The 25,571-nt window shown below is 35.6% G+C and overlaps 3 protein-coding genes and 1 pseudogene across 3 annotated transcripts; all 4 read right to left on the bottom strand.

The window, feature by feature from the left end:
• Positions 1 to 756: 756 nt before the first annotated feature.
• On the bottom strand, positions 757 to 3,083 carry LOC18025986 (annotated as a pseudogene).
• A 1,202-nt stretch (positions 3,084 to 4,285) lies between these two features.
• Positions 4,286 to 5,892, bottom strand: LOC18025985 (F-box/LRR-repeat protein At3g58980). Its single transcript, XM_024160852.1, is given in 5 exon segments — positions 4,286 to 4,561; positions 4,628 to 4,777; positions 4,926 to 4,977; positions 4,979 to 5,504; positions 5,556 to 5,892. Coding segments are annotated over 5 exon segments (1,341 nt in total).
• Positions 5,893 to 6,155: 263 nt separating this feature from the next.
• Positions 6,156 to 8,481, bottom strand: LOC18025984 (F-box/LRR-repeat protein At3g58940). The gene is given in 5 exon segments (XM_024160854.1): positions 6,156 to 6,743; positions 6,816 to 7,187; positions 7,260 to 7,400; positions 7,485 to 8,223; positions 8,225 to 8,481. Coding segments are annotated over 5 exon segments (1,896 nt in total). The 5' UTR covers positions 8,443 to 8,481; the 3' UTR covers positions 6,156 to 6,317.
• Positions 8,482 to 15,291: 6,810 nt separating this feature from the next.
• On the bottom strand, positions 15,292 to 17,624 carry LOC18025983 (protein TIC 21, chloroplastic). The gene is made up of 4 exons (XM_006409504.2): positions 17,260 to 17,624; positions 16,669 to 16,926; positions 15,633 to 15,836; positions 15,292 to 15,553 (listed from the first exon to the last, which is right to left on the bottom strand). Exons 1-4 carry the CDS (start codon positions 17,557 to 17,559, stop codon positions 15,440 to 15,442), a joined length of 876 nt encoding a protein of 291 aa, XP_006409567.2. The 5' UTR covers positions 17,560 to 17,624; the 3' UTR covers positions 15,292 to 15,439.
• Between the last annotated feature and the right edge of the window lie 7,947 nt (positions 17,625 to 25,571).

The following is a 25,571-nucleotide window of genomic DNA, read 5'->3' as shown; positions in this document are numbered from 1 at the left end:
CGCACCCGCGACGATTGCAGTAAGCAAACAACAAGCGAGGCAAGGGAAATTTCAACCCGGCCTCGCGAAAATAGGCTTCGTAGACACAGATGAAGTCCTCGGGTGCGTCCCATGGACGCTCATCCGGCTCGGGGACCTGGATAATGATCCCGGGAGGGGCTCCGCTGATCAGCATAGCAGCCCGAACTGTCTCTGGAGATGACAGTGTGGATTTTACCGGAGCGCATATACACGGCCGATCCGCGATCGGCATCATATTGTCGTCATTGGGATCCTGTGCCCCTCCATCCCCGACCTCGCGCAATGGAGCGTCCTCGTCTGTCTTCATGACAGGTTCCTGTTCCAGTGCCAAATCGGCAGGAACTTGGCCCTCGGGCTCGCGGGGATTTTGATCCATCCGTTCCGGAGCCCGAATCGGAACTCGGCTACCAGAGCCGACCTCGACGACCCGGGAGTTCTTCCGAACCAGAGAAGCATTTGAGGAATGCTCCGTAGACCCCGAGCTCGAGATCTCGGTAGAAGTTTCCTCCCTGCGGTGTTCGGGAAGGATCGCGACCTCGGAATTGGAAGAAGAGTCGGAAGACATCGTCGGAGAGTTCGAGAGAATGATCGTCGACGAGAGAGCACGGCGGACGGCGACCGGAAACTCTAGAGAGAGAAAGAAGAAAATTTGGAGAGAAGGGAGAGCAAATACCTTGGCATTAGGAGCGAAAGTAGGAAATTGGGAGAGCTGAACCCTATTTATAGAAGAGCGAATCATTGCGACTTCTCGAGTTCTGCGCCTCGTAACGTCTCGATTTCCCGTCTAAACCGACGCGTCTTTTCAGTTTCCTGCAAGCGAAAATACTTAAGTACCCTTGCCAAGGCACCAGGGAAGACGAAGGGTGTAAGCCGAGAACTCGACGTCGCCGACCTCGGCCTGTAACCGATCCAACTCTAATTCGGCAAAAGTCAGCCAGGTCCATTTACCGAACTGGGGGGGGGGGCATACTGTTGGTGGTACGCTCCGCTCCCCGGTCTGGACCGGTTAAAGACCGAGACCGGCCCAATTGACCCCAGTTTACGATGGCCTTAGCCGAAATGGGCCTGGCCTGACAGCGCGGCCCATTAGAGAGAAGCCCAGCGACGAGAGGCGGTGAGAGCTGAACGAGAAGTCCTAAAACGTCTCCTCGCTTGTTTACTATAAATAGTAGAATTGTTACTGTAGAAGGGAGCCTTTTTCGGACCCGGAGAATAGAGACCTGAATATTGTATTGAGTTCGCCGAGAATCCTCCGAACTGAACGAACTGTAACTGAGAACTTAATAAAATCTGATCAACTTAAGATCTTTCGAACTCAAATTACCAGACCGACCTCGAATAGTTGAATATAGTAATCAACAACACCTAGTCAGTTATTAATCAACAAAACCAATAACATACCAGGCCGACCTATATAACATTCAGTTTTATTTTTATTAAGTTTTTCAAACTGGAAAAAAACGATTACAAGACATGGATCATGGATGTTACATTTTGACGAACGTTTGGGAAGAGCAAGAAGAACATTTGTGACTTGCAACTTCTTCTCTATCTTATCACTAATCTTCACTGACATCTTTTCAAGATTCTCCATTTCCCACAAGAAGCACTTGACATGGTTAAACTCTTCAAGTCTTCCTTCATAATCTTGGATCTCAACCACCTTCACCACATTTCCACCAATGTTAACAACCTCAAGATTGCCTATACCGCACAAACCCTGGAATATAAAACCATAAAACAAAACTTAGAGACTGATATATTCGGATTCTCGCACAAGTTCTATTATAAATGGGAAATCATACCTTAAGGACCAGAGTTTCTAGCTTTGGAGATTTTTCTATCATAATAGACAGCAATTCCCAATATTCTTTCCTGTTCTTACTCTCAAAATTTAGAGTAGCCAGGTTCTTCAAGAAAGGAAATCCATCATGATTTCGCCAATAATCAAGGTACTCATGCATCACCTGCAACACATCCACGCCGCATACAACAAACGGTCGATCGTTAATTAAGACAGGGAAAGAACACAGAAAGGAAAAAGGAAAGAGATAGAGAGAGATGATACCTCAGCAGTATTAGAAGAGATGTAAAGGATTTGAACATATATTGCAGATAAAATTCAAGAGTTCTGAACAGATTTTATGTTCATTGCTAAATCTCCCATTCGGAGAGGAAGCAATATTGAGGCGGGCTTCTAAAAGATCATTGAAGACACTGGTCGATTTAAAATATCCCCAGTTTATATCATTACAAGTTAGGTAGTCAGAGTAGTCGAGGTAGATCAGACGTGGTGCGTTCAATATCAAATGACGGTTGAAAGTGAAATGGTCATTGTAGCGAATTGTGACTTTCTTGACGTTCAAGTGTTCTATATATTCCTGAGGTTGAATGGTATCGAAACCGAGCTCTTCATCTGGAATATGTTCGTGATGTATGCATAGTTCTTCGAGCTTCGGGCAACCTTGGATCAACTCACCCAAATCAAAATCTGTGAACCAGACTGTATCAAGGAAGAGACTCTTCACCAGAGGAAGATCAACATCATAAGGAGCACGTCCAAGACAAAGCTCTGTTCCTAAAGTGAGCTTGACCAGTGTGTTGTTTATGTATATGGTTTCAGGAAGATCAAGAGTTGGTGGCTTCTTGTTGAAATACGTCATCCTTACACGAAGATCAAGATCCGAAACGCCTCGTTCCAATGCCTTTGATACCCATCCTCGGGTACGACCAGCATTGTCTTCACCGCATACTAGTGAGAGTTTTTTCAATGGATTGCAACATTAGAAAAGTGCTTTATCCACGAAATCTCTGAAGCTATCCTGGGCATGGACATTAACATTATCTTCTCTCTCGGGATGGAGTAAAACAGAGTCGTCAAAATAGAAAGATGCGCAGAGAAGATTCATGAGTTGAAACAGATTCCTCCATCTTTTGGAGAGAATCGAGATAGAAGCGGCTTGTTTAGTAGGAAGAGAGGACAAGATCGGAGCAAGGATCTCATCTGGAAAAGAGCTGATCGAATCTACGGAGCCACATGATGATAACCTTTCCGTCGCCATACCAAACACCTAGATCCAATCCGTAAGAGAGATTCACAGAAAACGAAGAACTATAACCTTTTATCGATAACGGAAGACGATACCAAACTCAGAGGAAACTTAGCCTTCGCCGTCGTCTAGATGAAGACGGTAACAATTTAGGGTTCTCAAACTTTATTCTCCTTCAGCCTCGAATGACTTTAACCTCAAATACAAATACTGTTAGTGAATTTAAAAAATTCTACATATATAAAGAAGATGCAATAGGTAAAGCATACTGAACCTCTGATAATGTGTTGTTGTGACTATTGTAACTAGCTGAGGGGTGGTTCAGGAAATTGTGGCTTTTCCAGATTTACTACAGAGCTTATGTAGGTTGTTTAATGTTTTGAGCGCTGAAGGTTTAAAGGAGAGTGAGGAGAATAGGCATTCTGGATTTGTCTAGGGTTTTAGTATGGAGGATAAGTCAAGAGTTCCGAGACTTCTATTAGTAAATCAAGTTTCTTCAATGGTGAAACCAATTAGAGGAGTCCACCGGTTCCAATCTTATAGTGTAACACATTCAACTATATGCTTAGATATTTGAGTACATTAATGGTACTGCATTTTTTGCATGATCTATGTTGTTTGTTTGAACATATCACACCTAAGTGACCACCTCTCAATACTAACTAATCTTTTGGCTTTCTTTTTTGTTGCATGCAGTTAAAGAAACAGGAAAGATTATGACTGAGTTGGGGAGGTCAAAGAGAGTGACGTAAAAAGCTATGAGCGTAGATGAATAGAGGAATTGAGAGCTAAGAGCGTAGATGAATAGAGGAATTGAGAGCTAAGAGCGTTATTCCACAAGCTGTAATGTGTTTTTTTAACTCAGAATCAAAACTTCATTTGATTCTCTTTATAGGAAGAACACTGTAGATTCACAAGTCCATTGTCTATGCGCAACGATAGGTAACTCTAATTGGAATATGGTGGTGTTTCTGGCAAGCAAATCGTTTATGTTCGACGAATCTTGTGAGCAATCTTTCTCATTTTGTAGTAAGATATTATAACAGACCCATCAAAGCAAAACCACTGGTAAATAATAAAATCAAAGTCGAAACAAGAAAGATAAGGCCAGGGAAAAATAACAAGGAAACTCCGACAATTTTTCAAGTTTTAAACAGATGCAGCTAGAAGACTAGAAGAACCAAAGTGTTTTCTTCATGCATGACTTAGAGCAATTAAGAAACCTCGATCTTGCAATTAACCGAAGCTCTGGGAAACATTAGCAGATCCATGGTGAATCGCAACTTTTCCTCATCATCTCTTGCCCCAGCACGAATTTTCACCAACTCAAGAAATTTCCCTAGGAAATGTTTCATTTGCTCCAGTTCTCCTTTAGTTCCCTCGTACTTGGTTATCTCTAGGACCTTCGCAGGACATGATAATAGGCAAGAATAACCCAACATGCACTTGCAAACAGATTCTGGTTTATGTTGATCATAGTGCAACGAACACTGAAACAAGAGAAATTAGAGATTTTTTAATATCTATTAATAAACATTTGAGGTTTTTAAACATACCTCGAGGACAAGAGTCTCTAGATTTGGAGACTTGGTTAGCAGAAATGGCAGAGATCGCATACAGTAACCATCATCATTTTCATTTGGTGTATAAGATAGACGATTTAGATTTTCAAATATTGGTATTGCTTCACGGAAGAAATAAAATGCCTGAAACAAAATAAAAATATCAACTACATCAACCAATTGCAAAATAGAAAGCATTTGATTCTTGATAATCCTCTTTATGTACTTTTGCTTTCTCAGATATGTAATTACATAACACAGAGAACGAATAAACAAACAACAACAGACTTACCTCCAAAGTGTCTGGAGATAGTATGGTCAGGATATGAACATTCTTCAAGCCCTAATAGATTAGTTGGATTGCTAGAAATAGGATCATCATCACCTGCGAATCCTACATTCCAAGTGTGATCTACCGTCATAAATAGATCCAACATAGCTTCGACGAGGGAGTCAAAATTAACAACAGGATACTCATCCGGAATAAAATCAGCGTACTCTAAGTAGACAAGCTTCGGAGTATAAAACGTGATGCTCCCAAAATCAGATCCATCAAAATAAAAATGCTGTGTTCTATTAATATTAAGTCTTTGAAGGGTTGGACTGGATACAGTGCGAGACCATTTCCAATCTTCCCAGTCCACACTATCTATGACTAACTCTTCAAGCACAGGGCAAGCAGAAAGAAGCTTTTGGAACGCACAGCCACAAAGACCATAGAACCGAACTTTGTCAAGAATGAGAGTCTTAAGCGCTGGAAGTAAAGCATTCTCAGGAAGTTGATAGATAACAACACTTGTTCCTAGTTTTAGCGTAACAAGTGTCTGGCAAGTGAAGATCTCAAAGGGCAGCGAGAATGGTTTCCCTTTATCTATGTCATTATGGCTAACCCCTGCAACCAAGACCTGGAAAGGTGGTGAACATCCAAACTCACTTTCTATGTTTAGTTCAAGATCCATGAGACCACGCTTCAGCACATTACAAAGACAACAATGGACGTGCTCATCAGCTAGTTCAAAAAGCCCTAGACGTTTTAGAAGAGTGAACTTCCTTACACGGGAACTGTCTGGCAGAGCCACTAACTGACCCACAAAACTCTCCGGTTTCTCAACCCAGTCGCTAAAATGGAGATTTGGTATGATGGTAAACAGATTCAGCCACCTCTTTGAGAGAACCGTTGTGAAAGCAGCCTCCTTTGCAGAGAGGGAGGACACGATGTGGCAAATGATCTCGTTAGGTAGACTGCTGATACTATCCATCCTAATTATCAACCACCGCAAAAATATCTAAATAGAGAGAAACAAGTAAAGATATGACTAGAACAAATATTGAGATAGAGCCAGATATGAGAAAATTCGGTACCTACTTTGATACAGAGTCGAAAGCAGAAGAAAAGTCTCAAACTTTCAGTTCAAGAAGACATGCAAATGCTTATGAGAAGCTGAAACATCCAAAATGAATACCATAACTCAAGGAGACGCATCCAGTCAAGTGAGTAAGTAAATTATGTCATTACCCAAAAACGCAAATTAAATGCCACTTCCACATCGGTTTAGTTTAAAATTGAAACATAAAAATTATTTTACAAAAGAGAAAAAAAAAAAACAAGCATAAATTTAATTATGTCATTACCCAAAAACAAACATTAATCTCCATCTCGAGGCAAAAACTCTGCGGACACAGCTTAGGACGTAGATTGGTCGAGTTCGGTCCTCTCCTGATCCCATGACGTCTCTCCTCGCTCTAAGTTAGTCGCACGCCAAGCCTTCAACGCTGAAGCTAGCATTGGATTCTGTTGGGCAATGATATCAAACTGGGCCTCGAGGTCCCGGTTCTTCTCGGCCATCTCCTGATCGTTCAATGCCTCTGCACCTTCTAAGCCATTTGCACGTAGAGCCCTCAAAGCTGATGCTATCAACGAGTTCTGATCAACAATGCTATCCAACAGAGCTTCGTAGCCTCGTTGCATTTCCTTAAGTTCCGCAATATTGGCTTTATTAGCATCTATCTGCTTTTGAAGGTAGTCTTGAGACATCTCTTGCGGTGGAGGAGAAGTTCCATGCAAGATGAAAGTCATATCGTAGATATGTTTGTTATTGCGGGGAGCAAACTGCAGAAAACAAGAAAAAGACAGGGTAGTTAACTCAAAACCGTGATGAGTTTGCGTATAATCAATATATACCTGAGCAGAGATCTCCTCCATCTGAGTTTGGGACAAACTTCTCAGTTGTACCAACTTGCCGAACGCGAATCCCTTGGACTGCAGCACGATCTCCGTCGTGACCTCCTCGTGGACCTTACATGCGACGATTTTAAAGATTCTAGCTTCTTCAAAGTTGGGAGGATCATTCTCTTTGGCATATACTTCCATCTCCTCCAAACATGGGAAAGACTCCAAGAAATGCCTTATCATCTCTTTCTCTCTAACTGTTCCTTGAAACCCTTTAATCTGCAACTTCTTCACTGGACAAGATAAGAGTGAACGACCTTTGTCCTCCCGAGATATGCAGTCGCAAACATCACCGCATTTATCAGTCACGTAGTGTAAGAGACCCTGAAAGAAAAACGAATCAATAAAAGGGAATTTTAAAGTGTGAAACTGTATATTAGTGAGTAATATTTATACCTCAAGGACTAGAGTTTCTAAATGTGGACAGTTCCTTAAGAGAACCGGCATTGCTTGCCATCCCAGATCTGCGTCACTCCTAATCCGTAAAACCTTAAGGTTGTTGAACACAGGCATCGATACATAGTATAGAGAAAGTAACTGCAACAAGACAAAGCCCCAACTCAACATTACCCATCTGCAAAATTTGTTACAGAAATGAAAAGAAACCCTAGCACAACTGACCTCAAGAGTAACTGCAGATAACAAAAGCCTCTGAACATTTCTTATGCCACTGATGAGCTTCCAAACATTCCTAAGACGCAGCATAACATCATCTTCATCATTCGGCGCACGAATTAGCTCCAATTCATCTTCAGTTACTTTAAATTCGAGTCGAGCCTGAACTAAATTTGTCAAGTTAACTTTTGGATAGTCCGCAGCAACAAAATCAGAATACTCAAGGCAAACCAGGCCTGGAATATCAAAAGAAATGCTTTTCGGATTTCTCCAGTCTTCAAAACCACTTGCATAGATAGATAGCTTCCTGAGGCTTGCACTTGACGCGGTTTCATCCCAATCAAGCCACTCAATATCAGAAATGGAGAGCTCCTCAAGCACAGGGAAAGCAGACAGAAACACATCAAGCTTATCACCTAACAAAACCCCGTCTGATTCAATGCTGAGGGTTTTAAGCATTGGTAAGAAAGTTGCTGTACCTCCACGCCACCAATCAACACCAAACTCACTTCTTAAACTCAGCTCGACTAGTTTGCTACTGACAAACATCTCCTTAGGCAGAAAATACATATATTCGGAATCTAAATCGTCATTGTCTCTAGGAAAATCGAGGACAAGCTCAAGGTTTGTAACACCACGCTGCAGGACATTACATATCCAAAAATTCACACGATCTGTATCAATACCAGTTTTGCATTTCAGGGAGAATCTCTTAATGCGAGTATTACCCTGCAATGCCAAAACCCTCCACAAAATCCATGAAGCTCTGAATAATCCCTTCTCTTTCTCGCTTACCTTCTTCCGGATGAAGAAACACAGAGTCATCAATGTCAAGATTAGGGACAAGTGCCCATAAATTGCGCCATTTCTTTGAGAGAATCGATGTCAAAGCAGCTTCCTTTATCGTAAGGAAAGACAGTATATGGCAAAGAACCTCGTCAGGTAGACTTCCGATCAAATCCATCGACTCTGCACGAATTCAGATTCGCAAAATCAACAGTTACCCAGAAAAAAAAAAAAAAAAGAAAAAAAAAACCCAATTTGAGGCAAAGTTTAGGGTTTTTACTATCCTACAAGCATCAGAAGAAGAAGCGTCCAGTAAGAAAATAGCAAACCGCTTGGCGCAGAAGAGACTAAGAGAGTGAGAAACTGTGGCTGCATCTAATTTTCGTGCCTAAATTGGTTTGGATTGGACCAGTTCTTAAACCCAATAACCTTAAACTGGACCATTTGACTTTTTCAATTGATGTATCCAATGTTTTTAAACCCTGTGAACCAAATGTATTTCGGATCAGTAATTTAACCATGGTTTAACTGCGGACAAATAAATTAATTATATATATATTGAGAATATAGTTAAAAATTAATAAAATGATAACTATTAGCACAACTTTATAAAACATTTGATGACAAATTAACATTAAAAATAAAAACAAAAACAAAAATAAACATAAAGATTAATAGTTTAATAAATATTTAACATGAATAACGATAATTATAAAGTTAATCTAAAATAAATCAAAAGCAAAACATTATTAATGATGAAAGCGAAGTATAAACAAATCATCTCAACCAATTTTTGTTATTTCTATCACCATTCTTTTCGGTTTCCTCCGGCGGCTTACTGAAATTTTTATTTTTTTTATAAAAAAAATTTACATAATTTATTCAATATTATATATATAACTAGAAAACAACAATGTTAATCAGTATGTCAAAAAATACTGTGAAGATCTTTTAAAATCAAATTTTTTGAATTTGTTCAAAATTTATTTTAAACTGGTATCCATCGGTTCAATCACAAACCAGATCGTGGGTTTATCGAGTTTTGCCAGTTTTTAGCGAGTTTATATGCATCTGGTATTAGCATTAAACCTAAACCGGATTCTTTAACGGGTCAACACTAGTTGTATCTAATTTGCATATATTATAAACTTTAATATAAATATATATGAGGTGAGATATATTTGTGTGTGTATATTATATATTATTTTATATATGCATATGAAAAGAGAGAGAATGGAGAAACACGAGACAGAGAGAGAGAATGAGAGACGCACGTATATGAGAAGATGTTTTTCTTCTTCTTATAATCTGTTTTCTTCTTAGCCTTAGGTACATATTTATAGCACCAAAGTTACCGACTTACTCAAGTAGGTGAAAGAAATTTCAAGTACAAGTAAATATTAAACTATTAAAATGGATAATCTTATCTTTTCTAACATTCTCTCTTGATTATCTATTATTAATGTCTTCTTGAAAATATCGATATAATCTTCTCTTTATAAACTTCTTCTTCGAATTGATGAATCTTTCCTGTGAATAGATGATTCTTGACTTTTACGTCATTGTAATACTTTCTTTTGGTATCTTGGATATCCTTTGCGTATTCTTTGATGTTTTACTAAAAACCTCATCATGAAAAAATTCAATAGGACAAAACCATAGTAAAGAAAAAAAATACATCTATGCTCTTCATTATACTTTTTCTGGAAGTATTTCTCTTTAGATGTTTATCTTTTTCCGTTTTCATTTTCTGTCTCGTTAAAAACTTCGTTATGAAAAAACTCATTAGGATTAAAACCATGAAAAAGGAAAAAACAGTGCAGCTACGAATCTCCCCTTGGAAGCATTATCTTCAGGAAATGCATTCTAAATATATACACCATCTTTTTGAGATCTTTATAAATATAGCCTTAGTGAACAAACTCGTATAATCATCATTCTCAAATCTTTGGATTTCTGGTCCATAGTTTGAGTTAGCCATACTTTTTTCATGAAATATATTATCCTGACTTTCCAAGATCTCTCATTTCAAACCATTCTTTTGATCAATGTAACTTAACCAAATAAATTTTTCAGATGCTTCAGGCATCCTTGATCCTTCTGAGATTTTTATCAGCACATTTACTGAATGTGATTACATCCATGATTGGAGAATATCAATTTTCGGTCTTTGAAAAAGAATTTATGCCACATATCGGACTTTATATCTTTGACTTCGTTTTTTCTCATTGTTTTGAATAAAGACCTATTTGGTCTCGGATGACATTACTTCTTCAGGTATAATGACTATAAGTCCAAAGATTTTCTTTTATTGATTCTTCTAGAACCTTTTCATTTTATTCTCTAAATTTTCTTTCTCTTCAGGAGAATTTTAGAGTTCATTGGCCTCTCCCTTTTTAAATGCTCCAATGAAATTTTGTTCTTCAAGAACATTAGTTTTTGTGGAGCACTTCCAAATTTTATGAACTTCAAGTTCAAAATATATTATAGGGAGGATTAAATAGCACTTTCTTTAGAAATGCTTAAATCTGAGCTTTTCTATATTTTAGATCCTGTTGGGATATTTTGAGATGAGATGTCTAATTGGAATATACCTGCAAAACAAACTGAACATAATTTTCTTTTCTAAATGGCATCATATCTAATGACTAAATCAATGATCATTTTCTTTGATCCATCTATCGGCTAAAATTATTAAACCTCATGCAACATATACTCAACAAGTAGAGTTTTCGGGAATATAATTATGATATCATTAATCTTTCAGGGAGAATTTTCGCAATTCAAGTCGCTCATTTTCTGCGAGACTTGATATTACTTTTAATGTTTGGACTGCTGGTCCAAAAATTTCTCATTTTTCATATGAGCTTAGCATAGATTTGATTGTCTCTTTTCACTGTTTGACCAATATTTTCACTTTCTACACTCATCCACAGAGGTAAATTTATGATCCTCATTTATATCGCATGATATTTTGTTTATACTGTCGACAGTTATTTTTATCTTTGGTTCCACACTCTTTTGTAATAACATAATTAATCGAGATCTCTTTATCATTATCAATGATATCATTCAGGTACCTTATTTTATTACTAATCATATCAACGGGTCTATTCAGGAGATTCATCCTTTTTTTATATATATTTTCTCCTTTTCTTTTGAGGATTTTATATTTGGAACCAAAGTAGTCTATCACGTTTCTTACGTGCCATAGACTCTTTATTGATAAATCGTCCTTCATGGACATATTTTTGGAGCATTTTGAGCTGGAATTTTTTTTTTTTTCATTGTATGTCTGACATTTACATATGAATTATCTTTTGAACATCAAGTTCAAAATCATTTATACGAGGATCCATAATGATAATTCATTTCATAAAATCTGAATCATTAGCTCTTCCATACCAAAACATGGAGAAATTTCACCATTGTTGATCCTGCAACTTATGAATCGCTTTATAAATTATCCATAAAACCAAATTTTAAAAATATAATCTTAAAGATGTTCCACTACTTTTGATATGGGATTTTCTAATTCTCCCACTCGAGATGATGATTTTTCAAGTTCATCCATCTCGAATGAATCCTACTTTATGACCAAAACATATCCAAATAACCCATCTTTAGACCTTGTATTATGCATCAAATCCTTTTGTGAGACTCTTTATACTTTCTTTGAGATGATGTCCTTACTTGTCCATTCAACTTAAACTGATTTTCGGTCTTAGATCTATTATATATTTTGGGGGACTTTAAAAAAAATCCAACCATTATATCTAATAATCTTTCAACAAAAAATGGTGATTTATCTCTCATGATGATCCTTTTTTATTTTTAACAAGACATGTTATGTGTGAAAAATTTTGGGTTTTTTTTCACATAAATTCTCAATACCATTGTTACATCGGGATGACTTAAACCGGTTATATTATATACTAGTAAATTTTGGGTTTACTATCTTAAACAGTTTTGCCATCTTTATGCATGTCTTCATCATGTATTTTTCTATAGCATTTCGCTCTGTTGGAACGTTCGTTCTTCTTGAACGTTTCATTCTTCTATAACGTTTTGTTCTTCTGGAATATCTAGCTCTTCTGGAGCGTTTTGCTCTTTTTAGAGCTTTTCACTATCTTTTAATTTCTCTCTTCAAGAGTGTTTAGTTCTTCAAAAACTTCTAAATTTTCATAAGTTTTTAGCTCTTCCAGAACTTCTAACTCTTCTGGAGTTTTTAATTCATGAAACTTCCGCAGCTCGTAATTCTTCAGAGCTTTTAACTTTTGAAAATTTCCGGAGTTTTTTAACTCTTCTGGAGGCTTTTAAATTGCAAAGCTTCCGGAACTTTTAACTCTTCGAGAGCTTTTTAATTTTTGTAAATTTTTTGAACTTTTTAGCTCTTTGGAGCTTTTAATTTCCAGAGCTCTTTAGCTCTTTTGGAAGTTCTGACCTTTAAAAACATGTTTTACTGTCTTTTAACCATATTGATAAAATAAATTAAATAGTTAAACACAAATAAATAATAAAATAGAAATCTAATAACTATAATGCAAAACAGTTAGTATATATGTTAGTCGTCTTCTGCACGAAAGTTATTAAAAATATTTATTCAGGAACGCTTTCATGTATATCTTCTGGATATTTTTTTCATATAGTTCTTTTCAAACTTTTGTATAGGTCTTCTAGACATTTTTTTTAATTCAGTTCTTCAAGAACTTTTCTGAAATGTCTTCTAGACATTTGTTTTCAAACGGTTCTTCGGGAACCTCTCATAAATGTTGAATCTTTCATAAATATATTCGGAACATTTATTATATGGAGGCTGTGATCTGAGGAGACATCTATCATATGATCATAAGCCAACCAAATATTTGATCTGAAGAGACATAGTATACCATATGATCATGATGATCGTGAAGATATAACCTATATATCATAATGATCGGTTACCGCCCGGGAAAAGCCATTGCATAAGCCGGAGACACACCACCATGACCCATGACGAGAACCGCACCAACGAAACCGACAAACAGAGTCGGAGAAGAAGTTTCCAGAGAGGAGAAGAGCTTTGGATTGACGGAAGGGACCCTCTCGCAGCTCGCGGCAAAGCTGCCGGCGCCGGAGAGGGAGATCGAAAAAAGGAAGCGGCTAAACCTAGATCTAGTTTTGGGAGAGAAAAAATCGTGTGCGTGTGGGTGCATGCACTTGGAGGTTCCCAAAATTTGCTTTGACCTGATATATATTTATATTAAATTTTATAATATGTTATCAGCATGATCGTTTCATGATCTGATCTAATACCGAAAAGGTGAAATCTGTTCTTATACCAAAAAGTTGAGATTTGTATATTCAATCCGTTTATGTTTATGTACTATGATCGGAAATAAGCGTTGTGACGTCTCCCTTGGTGGTTTGGCTTTGCTCTTCGTCGGTCCTTCCAGAGTCACTCTTGGTGGAGGTTTTCTGTCTCGATCTCGTTGGTGGTGCCTTTTGGAGTCCTCGAGGACGGGGCTCTAGGCCATCAGTCTAGATCGGCGGTTACTTCTTGGTGGTTCTAGTGTTGTGGTGCTTTCCGTCATGTTCCCTTGGCTTGTTATAGTCGGAGGCGATTTGTTCCGGTGGTGGCGCGGGTCTTCTGAGATTCTCTGGTGGCAAAGTTTTCTACCTTCTGGTAGTGTTCAGAGCTCCGCTGTTGTAGTGTTCGCTTCGGTTTCTGCTTAAGTTGTCGGTGTGGCGAATCTTCTTTCCTCCGACGTGTGTTTTGCTTGTCTTCTTGGAGTAAGTGTTCTGTTTTGAGTGGTTGATTGAGATTGCTTCTAGTTTGTGTTGTGTCTTGTTGACTTTTCTTTCAGAGGAGGTAGTAAGGCTTTTAGAGCTTGTGGACGCTTGGTTCTGCTTACTGACATCGGGAGGATCTTGGTTCGAGCGAGTAGCGCTTCTAAGACCAGCTCCAACGCTGGGTAATATGGGGTTCATCGAGGATTTCTTGGGCATTTATGGATTTAAAAAAAAAAATAAAAGTCCAAAATTGAAAGCAGCGGTGCTTTGTGATGGACCTGAAGCAGCGGTTCAGGAAGGGATAAATTGGCCACGTGTTTTGTTTTTATTGGTTGAAACAGAAAAGAGAGAAAAAGTTTGTTTAATCTTTTTATCATGTAATTTTTTTCTTTTGGTTTAATGTTTTTTTCTTGTGTTTTAATTATATGTAATGAATAAGTTTGTTTAATTTTTTTATCATGTAATTTATTTATATGTAATGAATAATTTATTTCAAATTATAATAAATTAAATGTGTAAAACTGATTTTCGGAAAAAAAAAATTAAGAAAAAAATTATTAAAATAATCCAAAGAACTCCTTGAAAGGGTTCAGGGTTGGACATCAATTTTTTCATATAGTTCATCCAATAAATTTTTCTCAAAAAAACTAATAAAAAAATCTGATAAACCCCTCAATAAGGTTCAGGGTTTGAGATGCTCTAAGCTTTGCTAGTTAGTGTTGTCCCATTTGAGTTCTGGATCTAGGTTTAACAGCTGAGCGTCGAAACTTGACGTTGAGGACTGTCATTGTTCGGGCCTCCTCTGACTCCTTTGAGGAATAGTTTTCTTTTCAGGCTGCCGGATGAAACAACTTCTGCTTGTATTGTATAAGCTTCTTCAGCTCTTCTTCTTGCTTTTCTCCAATCATTTCTCGGCTTCACACTCTCGAGTTTTCAAGAGCCTTATCACTACTGGATTGACGACAATAACTTCTTAATTATGACATCGATTCTATTTTAGTACTGATTGATTTTGCTTCCATGTTTTTTATTTTTTTTTGCTATGGGACCAATGTTTTAGGTTGACCAATTTGTTATCACATTTTGTAACATCTGATTATTTTCATTTTCAATGAAATATTTACAATTTAACAAAAAAAAAAGTGAAATATATTTTTTGACAAATTGTTCTGTTCTATTAATGTGAGTAACAAAATAACAAGCATTTGCTTTTTTTAAAAGGAATTGTGATTTTGAGTTATTTTATGCAATTACATTTGTAAATCACATTTGTAAATTCAGTAATGTTTACTAATAAAGCCGTTGAGACCACAACGTTTGGTTCTCACATATATAAGGAAACAAGCCTCTGGCTTTCAACGTTTATGAATTACATGAAGTGAGTCCACAAAAGGCAAAGAAACTCATGCAACCTTAGGAACTACGACGGGTTCCGAGTTAGGCACTGTCACGGACCGCAACAGCTCCAAAGAGCAAACAAGACCGAGAAAATGAGAAAGCAAGGTGTTCGCCGATGCCTGCACAAATTGGCTCTTTAAGTCAAACAGTGAACTAAATAAGACATCACCAAGTCTTTTAAATAGGACTTGTGTGTACCTGAACGAGGAAGACATCGAGAGCAAGAACGGGGCTGTATCCTTGAGAAACTCCTTGGTAAAAAGGGTTAGCTGAAGTTGTTAAAGCCTTTGCGACTAAAAACCCAACCGTTGCTTGCATCCCTAGAAGCGCTGCACCCATTCCTAAAAGATTCACCATTATCCCACTTCTCAAACCTTTCACAACATCAGCACGAGGCGGGGCCTGAAACAAAGTATCCTTTTGTTAAATTGGATTTTTCTCTATAGACACAAAAACACGGAACTGGGTAAAAAGGACCCAAGACGCAGCAGCAGCGATTACGAGACCTGGCTGAATCATACAAACAAGACTCAAATATGATCAGATTGTGCTTTTGTTCTCTCCCATCATTACCAAAGAAAGTTCAACAGCTACTACTACTCGCAGACCGGTCTTTAACAAACAAAGATACCCTGTTAAATCGGATTGGTCTCTCTATACACCAAAATATGGAACTGAGTAAAAGAGACCCGAAAAGTTCTACTAAATATAAGCTTAAACACTCAAATATGATCAGATTGTGCTTTTGTTCTCTCCCATCATTACCAAAGAAGGTTCAACAGTACTACTCGCAAACCGGTCTTTAACAAACAAAGATACCCTTTTCTTAAATCGGATTGCGCTCTCTACACACCAAAATATGGAACTGAGTAAAAGAGACCCAAGAGGCTACTAAATATAAGCTTAAAGGCTCAAATATGATCAGATTGTGCTTTTGTTCTCTCCAATCATTACCAAAGAAGGTTCAACAGCTACCACTACTCGCAGACCGGTCTTAAACAAACAAAGATAAAACCAGTTCACACACAATAAGAACCTACGACGGGTGTTCACTTCCACGGTAAGACAGACAGACCAAGAGAACTCGTTATTCGAGTTAAAGAAAAATCATAGATTCCTTACTGTTTCTACTTACAAAAATCAAACTTTCCCTGTTCACTACTTGTACTCTTTAAAATCACAATTTCCACAGAGAGTCTCATCGAACAACAATGAAGAGCAAGACATTTTCTACCTTGGCAGGATCGCCAGCAGTTCGACGAAGCCTCTCAGAGAGCCGAATATACCCAAACGACCAGAAAACCGAGACAAATGCAGCAGCGATTCCACTTGCGGTTGCATAGAAGGTAGCAGGTGAAGTTGGTTTCCCTGTAACAACAATGGAAAAGGATAGAATCACAGCCGCCACAACTGTTGACACAAGCTGCCCCCAGAAACCGATACTCCCTAGCCTCTTGAAGTACCTTGAAGTCTTCTCCAATCTCTTTGCGACCTGTGAAACCAATCATACTCATAAAAACACTCTTTCACAAATACAAATCTTCTACTAGAAGATGATACAGTTCTGCATCTATAAAGACTCAATTACTGGAGAAAATATATTTTCATACTAAACCCTTGAATTTTAGTTCTGAAAACTCGTTAACCTCAGTGAATTTTAGTAGAATATTGCATCAAAATCGTTTCATTTCTCATCATTTCCCAAATTATCATTTCGATATTTGCTCAGAAGATCATCACGCTCTCACTCTACAGTCAATTCAGCTAAATCTTAAGTCAAAATCAAGATGGAAATTAAGATTCGAGCCAAAGAGAAGACGAGAACCTGCGCGAGCTTTGCCTTGTCGACCTCATTATCAACGGAAACGGAACCAGGAGAAGTCGGATAGGAAAATGCCACCGTGGATGGTGCGAAACTAGGTTTAGATCCTCGGAATTGGAAATTATAGACAAGCGAAGACGAAGGCGACTGGTATGAAGAGATGGTGGCTCTCCTCTTCGGAGCCAAGACAAGTGGATTAAACAAGGGAATGAGGCGAGTTGACAGGCGTGGCTGAAAACCTGGCCGTAGCGTGACGGCGGATAAGCCGGAGGAGCTCGCCGGCGGCAAGAGTAATGACCGCATATTTACTGGAGTTGAGAGTAAAGTTGCGAATTTGTTGTGCTTTTTAGGCTTTCGTCTATCTTTGTTGTAATGGGCTTTTTTGCTACCTAACGGCCTTTGAGAGACTTTCACTTTTTTGTTCATTAGTCCGGGAGAATATTTTTTTTCTTTATTCACAACATTCTTTTTTCGAATAAAAAACCTTGGATATATCTCAACTATAAAATCTCTATACTATTAACTAGATTATGGACCGTGCTATATTGCACGGGTTGATTGTCTCTGAAATATATTTTTTGATTATATACATATATGAATAATATATATATTTTTTTTAAAAAAAAAAATTGTTGATGATTTCATTTTCATGAACTTAATATGTGTTTTGGACTAATTATAATTTACTTGGATTGATGTAATTTTTTTTCAATATGTGATATATAAACACTAATATAAACTGGTTAAAAATGTACCCAATATTAACTTTTAATGTTGGGGTGATGTTTTATGTAAGTGAATATAATTAGAATGAAGAACTGTTGAGTGTTGATATAAATACTAAAGATATGTAATTAAATTTTGAAATATGATAATTAAGTTGATTGTAACAGTTATATTTGTTGACTACGTTTATATAACATTCAGATGTATATATGTTTGAAAAAGAATTCATGACTTATGGTTCATTTCTTGCTATCTTTAAATTTTTTAGAAGTGGAAGTTTGAAAATTTTATTGTATTTAACGGTGAGGTTTTATAAATTTTACTTTATATTAAAATCTTGAAAATTTTAATTTAATCATGAAAAAACTACACCAGATAGCATTTAAAATAAACGGCATATGCAAAATAACACTTACCCAAAGTGTTATTAGAATCTAGCACTTTTACAGACAAAATGAAATGTACGATACACTATCATACGAGGCGTTTACATATTATAGTAATTTTTGAGTTTTTAATTACATTTTTGGCACTTTTAATTGAGATAGCACTTTTTTTAACTTATGGAGATAAAATCACAACAAAGCCTTTATGATATATTTTATGTTAAAAAATCTAACCAATATAAACCGATACAAATCAGTTTCTCTTTTATTAAAAACTAGGTGAATACCCGCACATAACGTGCAGGTTTTTTTTCAATTATTTCCAATTTATATATTTTATATTTTTCTAATAAAAACATAATCATCAATTGCTATATTATTATAAATCAATCAATTTTAAATATAATATCATTAAAAATTAAAAGTTTTATACTAAAAAACCATCAATTTGTTTAATTAATTATAACATAAATTCTTGTTTAATATTTACATAAATGTGTTTGAGAATTAATTAATAAAAAAACTTTTCATATTATTAACAAATCAAAAGTTTTATACAAAAAAATCATCAATATTTTTAATTAACTATAACATAAATTCTTGTTTAATATTGACATATAAATGTTAATTAAGAATCAATTAATAAAAAAAAACTTTTCGTTTTCTTTGAGTGGTTAAAAACTTAATATTAAAATTTATTAATTAATTTTCTTTAAAAATTGTAACTTCAAATTAAAAATTGACACATGTCATCTCTATATTAACTTTAAAATGCTGAGGTGTCACTCATATGAAAAAACTTTTTATATTATTAACAAATCAAAAGTTTTATACAAAAAAATCATCAATATTTTTAATTAATTATAACATAAATTCTTGTTTAATATTGACATAAATGTTAATTAAGAATCAATTCATAAAAAAAACTTTTCGTTTTTTTTGAGTGGTTAAAAACTTAATATTAAAATTTATTAATTAATTTTCTTTAAAAATTGTAAATTTAAATTAAAAATTGACACATGTCATCTCTATATTAACTTTAAAATGCTGAGGTGTCACTCATATGGAAAGAGTTGGTCATCTTTTATATATAAGATTTAAGAGAAAAACAAATGGAAAAAAATGAGACATGTTCTCTCCTTCTCTCTTTCTCTCCGTAAATCAGATCTCTCTCTCCCCTCTCTCCTTTCTCTTTTTTCTCTCTTACCCAAGCTTCTGTCTAATCCAAACTTGGAGAAGAATTTTGAAGCTGCAAAGATTTCAAGTGAAGAAAGTCTTTTTTTTTTTAATATAATTTCTATAGATTGTCAGGTTTTTCTAAGCATGAGTATCACTTGTTGATTTGTTTTGGGTGAGAGAGAGAAAGTGTCTTCCTTTTTGTTCTTTTTAGTAGCTGTCTTTCCAATTCTTGTAAATTATCTGCTTCAAAATCACTGGTTTTTGAGCTATTCAACTTTTTTCGGCTGTTCTAAATCCTCTGCCACATGCTTTATCTCATCCACCTCAAAAACAAGTTATATGGACAAGTACACAAAAAATTTGTTAGTGGACATACACACAAAAGTTTTGGAAGGCAGGAAAACTTAGGGATAAATATTAGATTTTTTGTGTTCAACTTCTAACGAATCCTACTTACTTTAATTTCTATGTACATGGCCACATTTAGTCAACAAGATCAAGTTGTATATGGACTTATCCATGTGAAATGGAAATTGCTTTGTATATTTCAGCATTTTTTTGCTTCACAAAAAAATCATTATGTGGATAAGACTTTCACTATTTCCCAGTCTATTGGATACATGTTTCTTTTAGAAAGATATTCTAAGGTCGTGACCACACGGACGAACGAATTGTAAATATTTATGATGGCTTTCATTTGTGTACAAATATTTTACGATTTTGCAATATGAAAAGACTATATGGATATATCTATCATACATCCATAATATTCTATATGGGAAAAATATTTTTAAAGATGTATGAGTGGATGCGTCCAGAAATATATGGGTGGAGTCAGGTGCTAATTTTGCTATATTGGGAGATGAAGATATCTTTGTGGATGTGACCATATGCACAAGCATGTAAGATGAGCATAACCGGGTTGAGTATATGGATATGGCCATAATAACGCGGTAACGGTTAGTGGACGTGAGAAAAATGTCTGTGTGGACAGATCCCAATTATGTAATGATAGTCGCGGATATGTTTGCGCGCAACAAACTTGGACATTTCCATATAGATAAATTTTTATTTAATTGTTGTGTATTTTTCTTGTAGTTATGGACATGCCCACAAATCTTGAAGCCAAATATTACTTGCAATTATAATCTATAAACCTTCTGATGCTATGAGAAACTATAAAACATGCTTAAAAACTTATGACTATATGAAAGCGTGACAATAACATATGTGAACAAAAAGCATATGTGAAGAAAAAGCATACACAAAAACATATGTGAACATCTGTAACCAATCATCTTTGATGATATGACCATATTGAAACGAAGGCTTAATTATCATGCACAATATTTATGCTTGTGGATACATCCACAATGAAATATGACACATCCATGGTTAAGAAAACTAGTTAACGACTTTGATGTGGATAAGTCCAGACATATCATCCACATCGATACGGCCCACTAAAATATGTAGACACGTCATTTGTGTTGTTAACGTCGGCAATCAGGAGACAAAATATGGAGTGAACATAGAAGATTACGAACCCTAAACTGAACGTGGATACGTCCAATATGAAATGCATCTGGCTGAGAACATGTGGACACGTCTATTTCTCGGAAGGCACATCTCTCACGAAAATAACACCAAATCCAGTGGCGAGAATCACGCTCAGAGAGTCAGATCCGTCGAAGAATCTTGATTATTTGTGCATCCCATATGATGCGAAGTGGAACCAAATGATATGAGAAACCCAGTTGATCTCTAAAGCCGAGGAGGGTATCGATCGAGGTGAAAAGATCTTTGACGCGTTAAGACGTGTGAATCTGGTGGAGAAGGCGGAGTTCCAGAAAACTGAAGTGGTGAAGGATTGCTGATGCAGAGCGAATAACGAACCATAGAAAGTAGGGGCTATGAACTTGGTGATGACTCTCTCTAGGATTTGTAAGATGAAGAATGATGTTAATGGTGGTGAAAGTTGATGGCTTTCATTGATGGAGGAAAAAAGGTACGAGAGAGAAAAGCTTCAAAAGATTTGAGAATGATAAATTATTGAATAAAGCAAGAGTTCACAAATAAAGGAATAAAGAAAATGAGGTAAAATTGGTTTAATTGGAATTGTCGGTTTATTTTCAAACCCGTAAATAGAAGGAGTGTTTTGTCTTTTTGTAAGGTCTTTTAAGTAGAAAGAGCTATCCTAAATGAAAGTGCCATAATATGTAAATACAAACTTAAAAAAAACCAAATAGTGTAAATTTCTCCTATCATACACATTGGATTTTACAGTGATGGTCATGAACTCATAATAACACTTTGAAAAACTTTCTTTATCCAATAAGTGCTACTTTGTGCTAATGTCTCTTTATCCAATATCACTTTAATTATTTTTAAACTCTTTTATTAAAACTTAACACAGTCTAACTTCCTATTTTTGTTCTTAATTACAAAGCATTATTTTATAGGAAATCCAACAAAGTCTACAATATTTTTTTAAAAAAGTACATTATCAATCTAAAGTTAAAATATTTACCAATTTCCTAGGAACTTTCAGTTAAGAATAATTGTGAAAGTGACATTTCTTAAATCAAGCTCAAACTAATATCTTGGATTTTTACTTGTATGAATATTATAGATTAAATGCATTAAGAAAACCCAACCTAACTATCTTCATCCATCTCTTGCTTTTACAAAAAAAATATCCTCAAACTCATCTTATCTTAACTTAACATTTTTTTTTAAAAAAAAACTTGCTACCGACGATTTTTCTTATGGCAAGCTACCCATGATATTATAGTAAAATTATCAAGAACAATTTTTGAAGTATATTAACAACCTAAAGTTAGAGTTTCTACCAATCAATTTTTAATCAAACTGTAGAACTTAGAATAATAGTAAGAGTGACACAAAAAAACATAAATTAAGCTTAAATGTATGGCTTAGACTTATGTCATGATTATATATAGTAGAACCATTCAAAATCTCAAATCAACTATCATCGTCTGTCTCATGCTTATATTCGAGTTTATAATCAAACTCAATCTAGCTTATCAATTTTTTTTTTATTTTTTTTAGTCTAATATTAATCATTCCTTTATGGCTGTTTTAGCTTTTTTTTTTCTATGTGAGACTTTGACAGATTTATTTTATGTCAACTATAAGACTCCAAAAATGTTTACTTTATTTGAAAATATTTAAAGTTATAATTTATCTGATCAATGTTTCATCACACTTTTAAAATCCTTAAAATCTATTGAGAATACTCTTAATTATCGCTTATTAAAACTTAAATTCTCCATGATATTTTTAAGTAGAATTTATACTCACATTTTTTCCTATCGGTCATGCAATAACTTCTAAACTGTCTTGCAATAACTCCTAAACAATCTTGCAACAATTCATTACTTTAGCATTGACACTCTACTTGATATCCCATGATTGTGATAGATTCACCGCACTTTTACCATCCACTTATTAATAAGGATCTCATATGAACAATACACATTCTTCAGGGAAATAAATAACAATAATCTTGTTAATTTGCTTGAGATTTAGTCATCTTCACATCATTTGAGTCTTGAGTGAATACCTCAACAGCTGGTCCTTAAACTAACACACTATTAGAATTTTTAAACAAACAAATATAAGACTCCTTACTTAAAGCTCTATGAAACTGTGCTTTCCTTTTAGTTTTTGTTCTTTTTTTAAATATGCCCATTTCTCCCATCTTCATCAGAATCTAAAAGTATATTTGGCTACTCTTTATAGCCTAAACAATGTTCCGCTCACTCTCTTCTGCACCCTTTCGACTTCTTATCTTCACTATTAAAATAGGGTTTCTTTTCTGGTTTACCTTAATGAAGGTTCCCCTCCATTAATCAGAACCTTAAACCTTTCATCATTACGTTAGGTATGATGCAAATATAGACAATTTTTCAAACTTCTCTCGTATAGACAATTTTCATTCCACGATTTTACAATCCAAATTCCCAATATACTTGTAATCTTCATTTTTCTTTCTTATTGTCCCATCAAATTGGATATGGAGTTTTAGTATCGCATTTAAAATGCTGAAAGAGCAAATAAAGTTACAAATCCAACACTACCTCAAAAATCTAGCTACAAAACAAAAATTTTTACTTAAAATTTCAGACAGTCTTAAAATTCCATTATCAGTCTTAATTTGCTTTACATCAGAGTCAGACCTTGGCAACTGATCCAAATTATGTCAAAACCCTTTTTTTAGTTTTCAGTTAATCTTTCTGAAAATTATATCAAGACTACATCTATAGTTATGAGTGGAAAAATAATTAACAAACCTGAAGTGGTATATTTTTATCAATTAATACACCCTAAAATATAACACAGAAACAAAGTTACATTTAGGATTTTTTAGGTAACTAAAAGACTGAAAAAAAATATCCAGAAAATATCATAAACGTTTCCTTAGCTTCTACCGTAAAAGAAGTGGAAAAGAGTGTCTCCTATTCTCTATTTGCTTCTTGCTGCAACAGCTAGAACTTCTTCCATGCACTACAAGAAAACATGAAATTAGCGACTGTCATTTACGACGGATAAAACAGTCGTAAATAGTTCCGACTGTTTAGCGACTGTTTAGCGACTGTTTAGCGACTGTTTAGTGACTAATGCAATTTAGTCGTAAAATAGTCGCTGATTTGTTGCCAATTAAAACAGTCGTAATTTGGTCGTTAATTAACGACTACATTGCGACTTGTGCGGCGGGTCGCATAATTTATAACACGTGTTATGACTTTTTTGGTAGGTGTACCGGTTTTTTGCGACTAAAACTATGCAGTCACAGGTTAGTCGGAAAATAGTAGCAATGTAGTCGCAAATTTTTCTATATATACAGCACAACGCATCTCTCTTCCATTCATTCACAAACACAATCTATAGAAGCTCTGAAATTCTGAGAGCGTTTCTAAGATATAATGTCTGGAAATTTCAGTAATAATAGTAATAGAGAGTGGATGTATAGACGGATCGATGAAGAGACGGGAAATTTCTCAACGGAATTTGTTTCCGGGGTGGAACAATTTATGAATTTTGCAAACAACCAAACGCTAGCACAGAGTAATGGCGGTAAATTTTACTGTCCTTGTAGTGTTTGCAAAAATAATAAATTTTTGCCGGGGAACAAAATTTGGAATCATCTGTACAGTAAAGGGTTCATGCCAGATTACTATATTTGGTATAAGCATGGGGAAGAAATTACTATGGATTATGGAACTAGTTATGGTAATACAACTCATTTAAGTTGGAGTGAAGAAGATGTGGGTAATGTAGTAGGAGATAGATATGTGGATATGGTGAATGATGCATTTCATGGTAATTATCATCAAGATGATAGTTATCAGAATGTACGTAACCAATCCCCAACAATTTTACGATTTGTTAGAAGCTGGGAAAAAACCATTATATGATGGTTGTCATGAAGGTCACTCGCAGTTATCTTTAGCTGCTCGGTTCATGCAAAATAAGGTAGATTATAATATGAGTGAAAAGTGTGTGGATTCGTGGGCATCTTTGTTTACGGAGTATTTACCAGAAGGAAATCAGTCAACCAAGTCACATTACGAGACAGAGAAATTGATGGGAAATTTGGGGCTTCCGTTTCATAAAATCGATGTTTGTATTAACAATTGTATGATCTTCTAGAAAGAAGATGAAATGTGGGAGGAGTGTAAATTTTGTCAGTCACCCAGATATAAGCCTAACGAAGGACGACGTTCACGAACCAGAATACCATATAGTCGTATGTGGTATCTACCTATTGGTGATAGATTAAAGAGGATGTATCAGAGCCAGAAGACTGCAGCGGCAATGAGATGGCATGCTGAAAACCATGCAAAGGAGGGCGAAATGTGTCATCCCTGTGATGCTGCAGAGTGGAAATATTTTCAAGATCTACATCCCCAATTTGCTGAAGGACCCCGTAATGTGTATCTTGGGTTATGTACAGATGGATTCAATCCATTTGGCATGTCTCGTAATCATTCATTATGG

Source organism: Eutrema salsugineum, unplaced genomic scaffold (assembly GCF_000478725.1).
Source record: "Eutrema salsugineum unplaced genomic scaffold, Eutsalg1_0 scaffold_11, whole genome shotgun sequence".
Taxonomy (NCBI): Eukaryota; Viridiplantae; Streptophyta; class Magnoliopsida; order Brassicales; family Brassicaceae; genus Eutrema; species Eutrema salsugineum.
The sequence above is the reverse complement of the archived record's forward strand: the minus strand, read 5'-3'. Positions and strand labels throughout refer to the sequence as shown.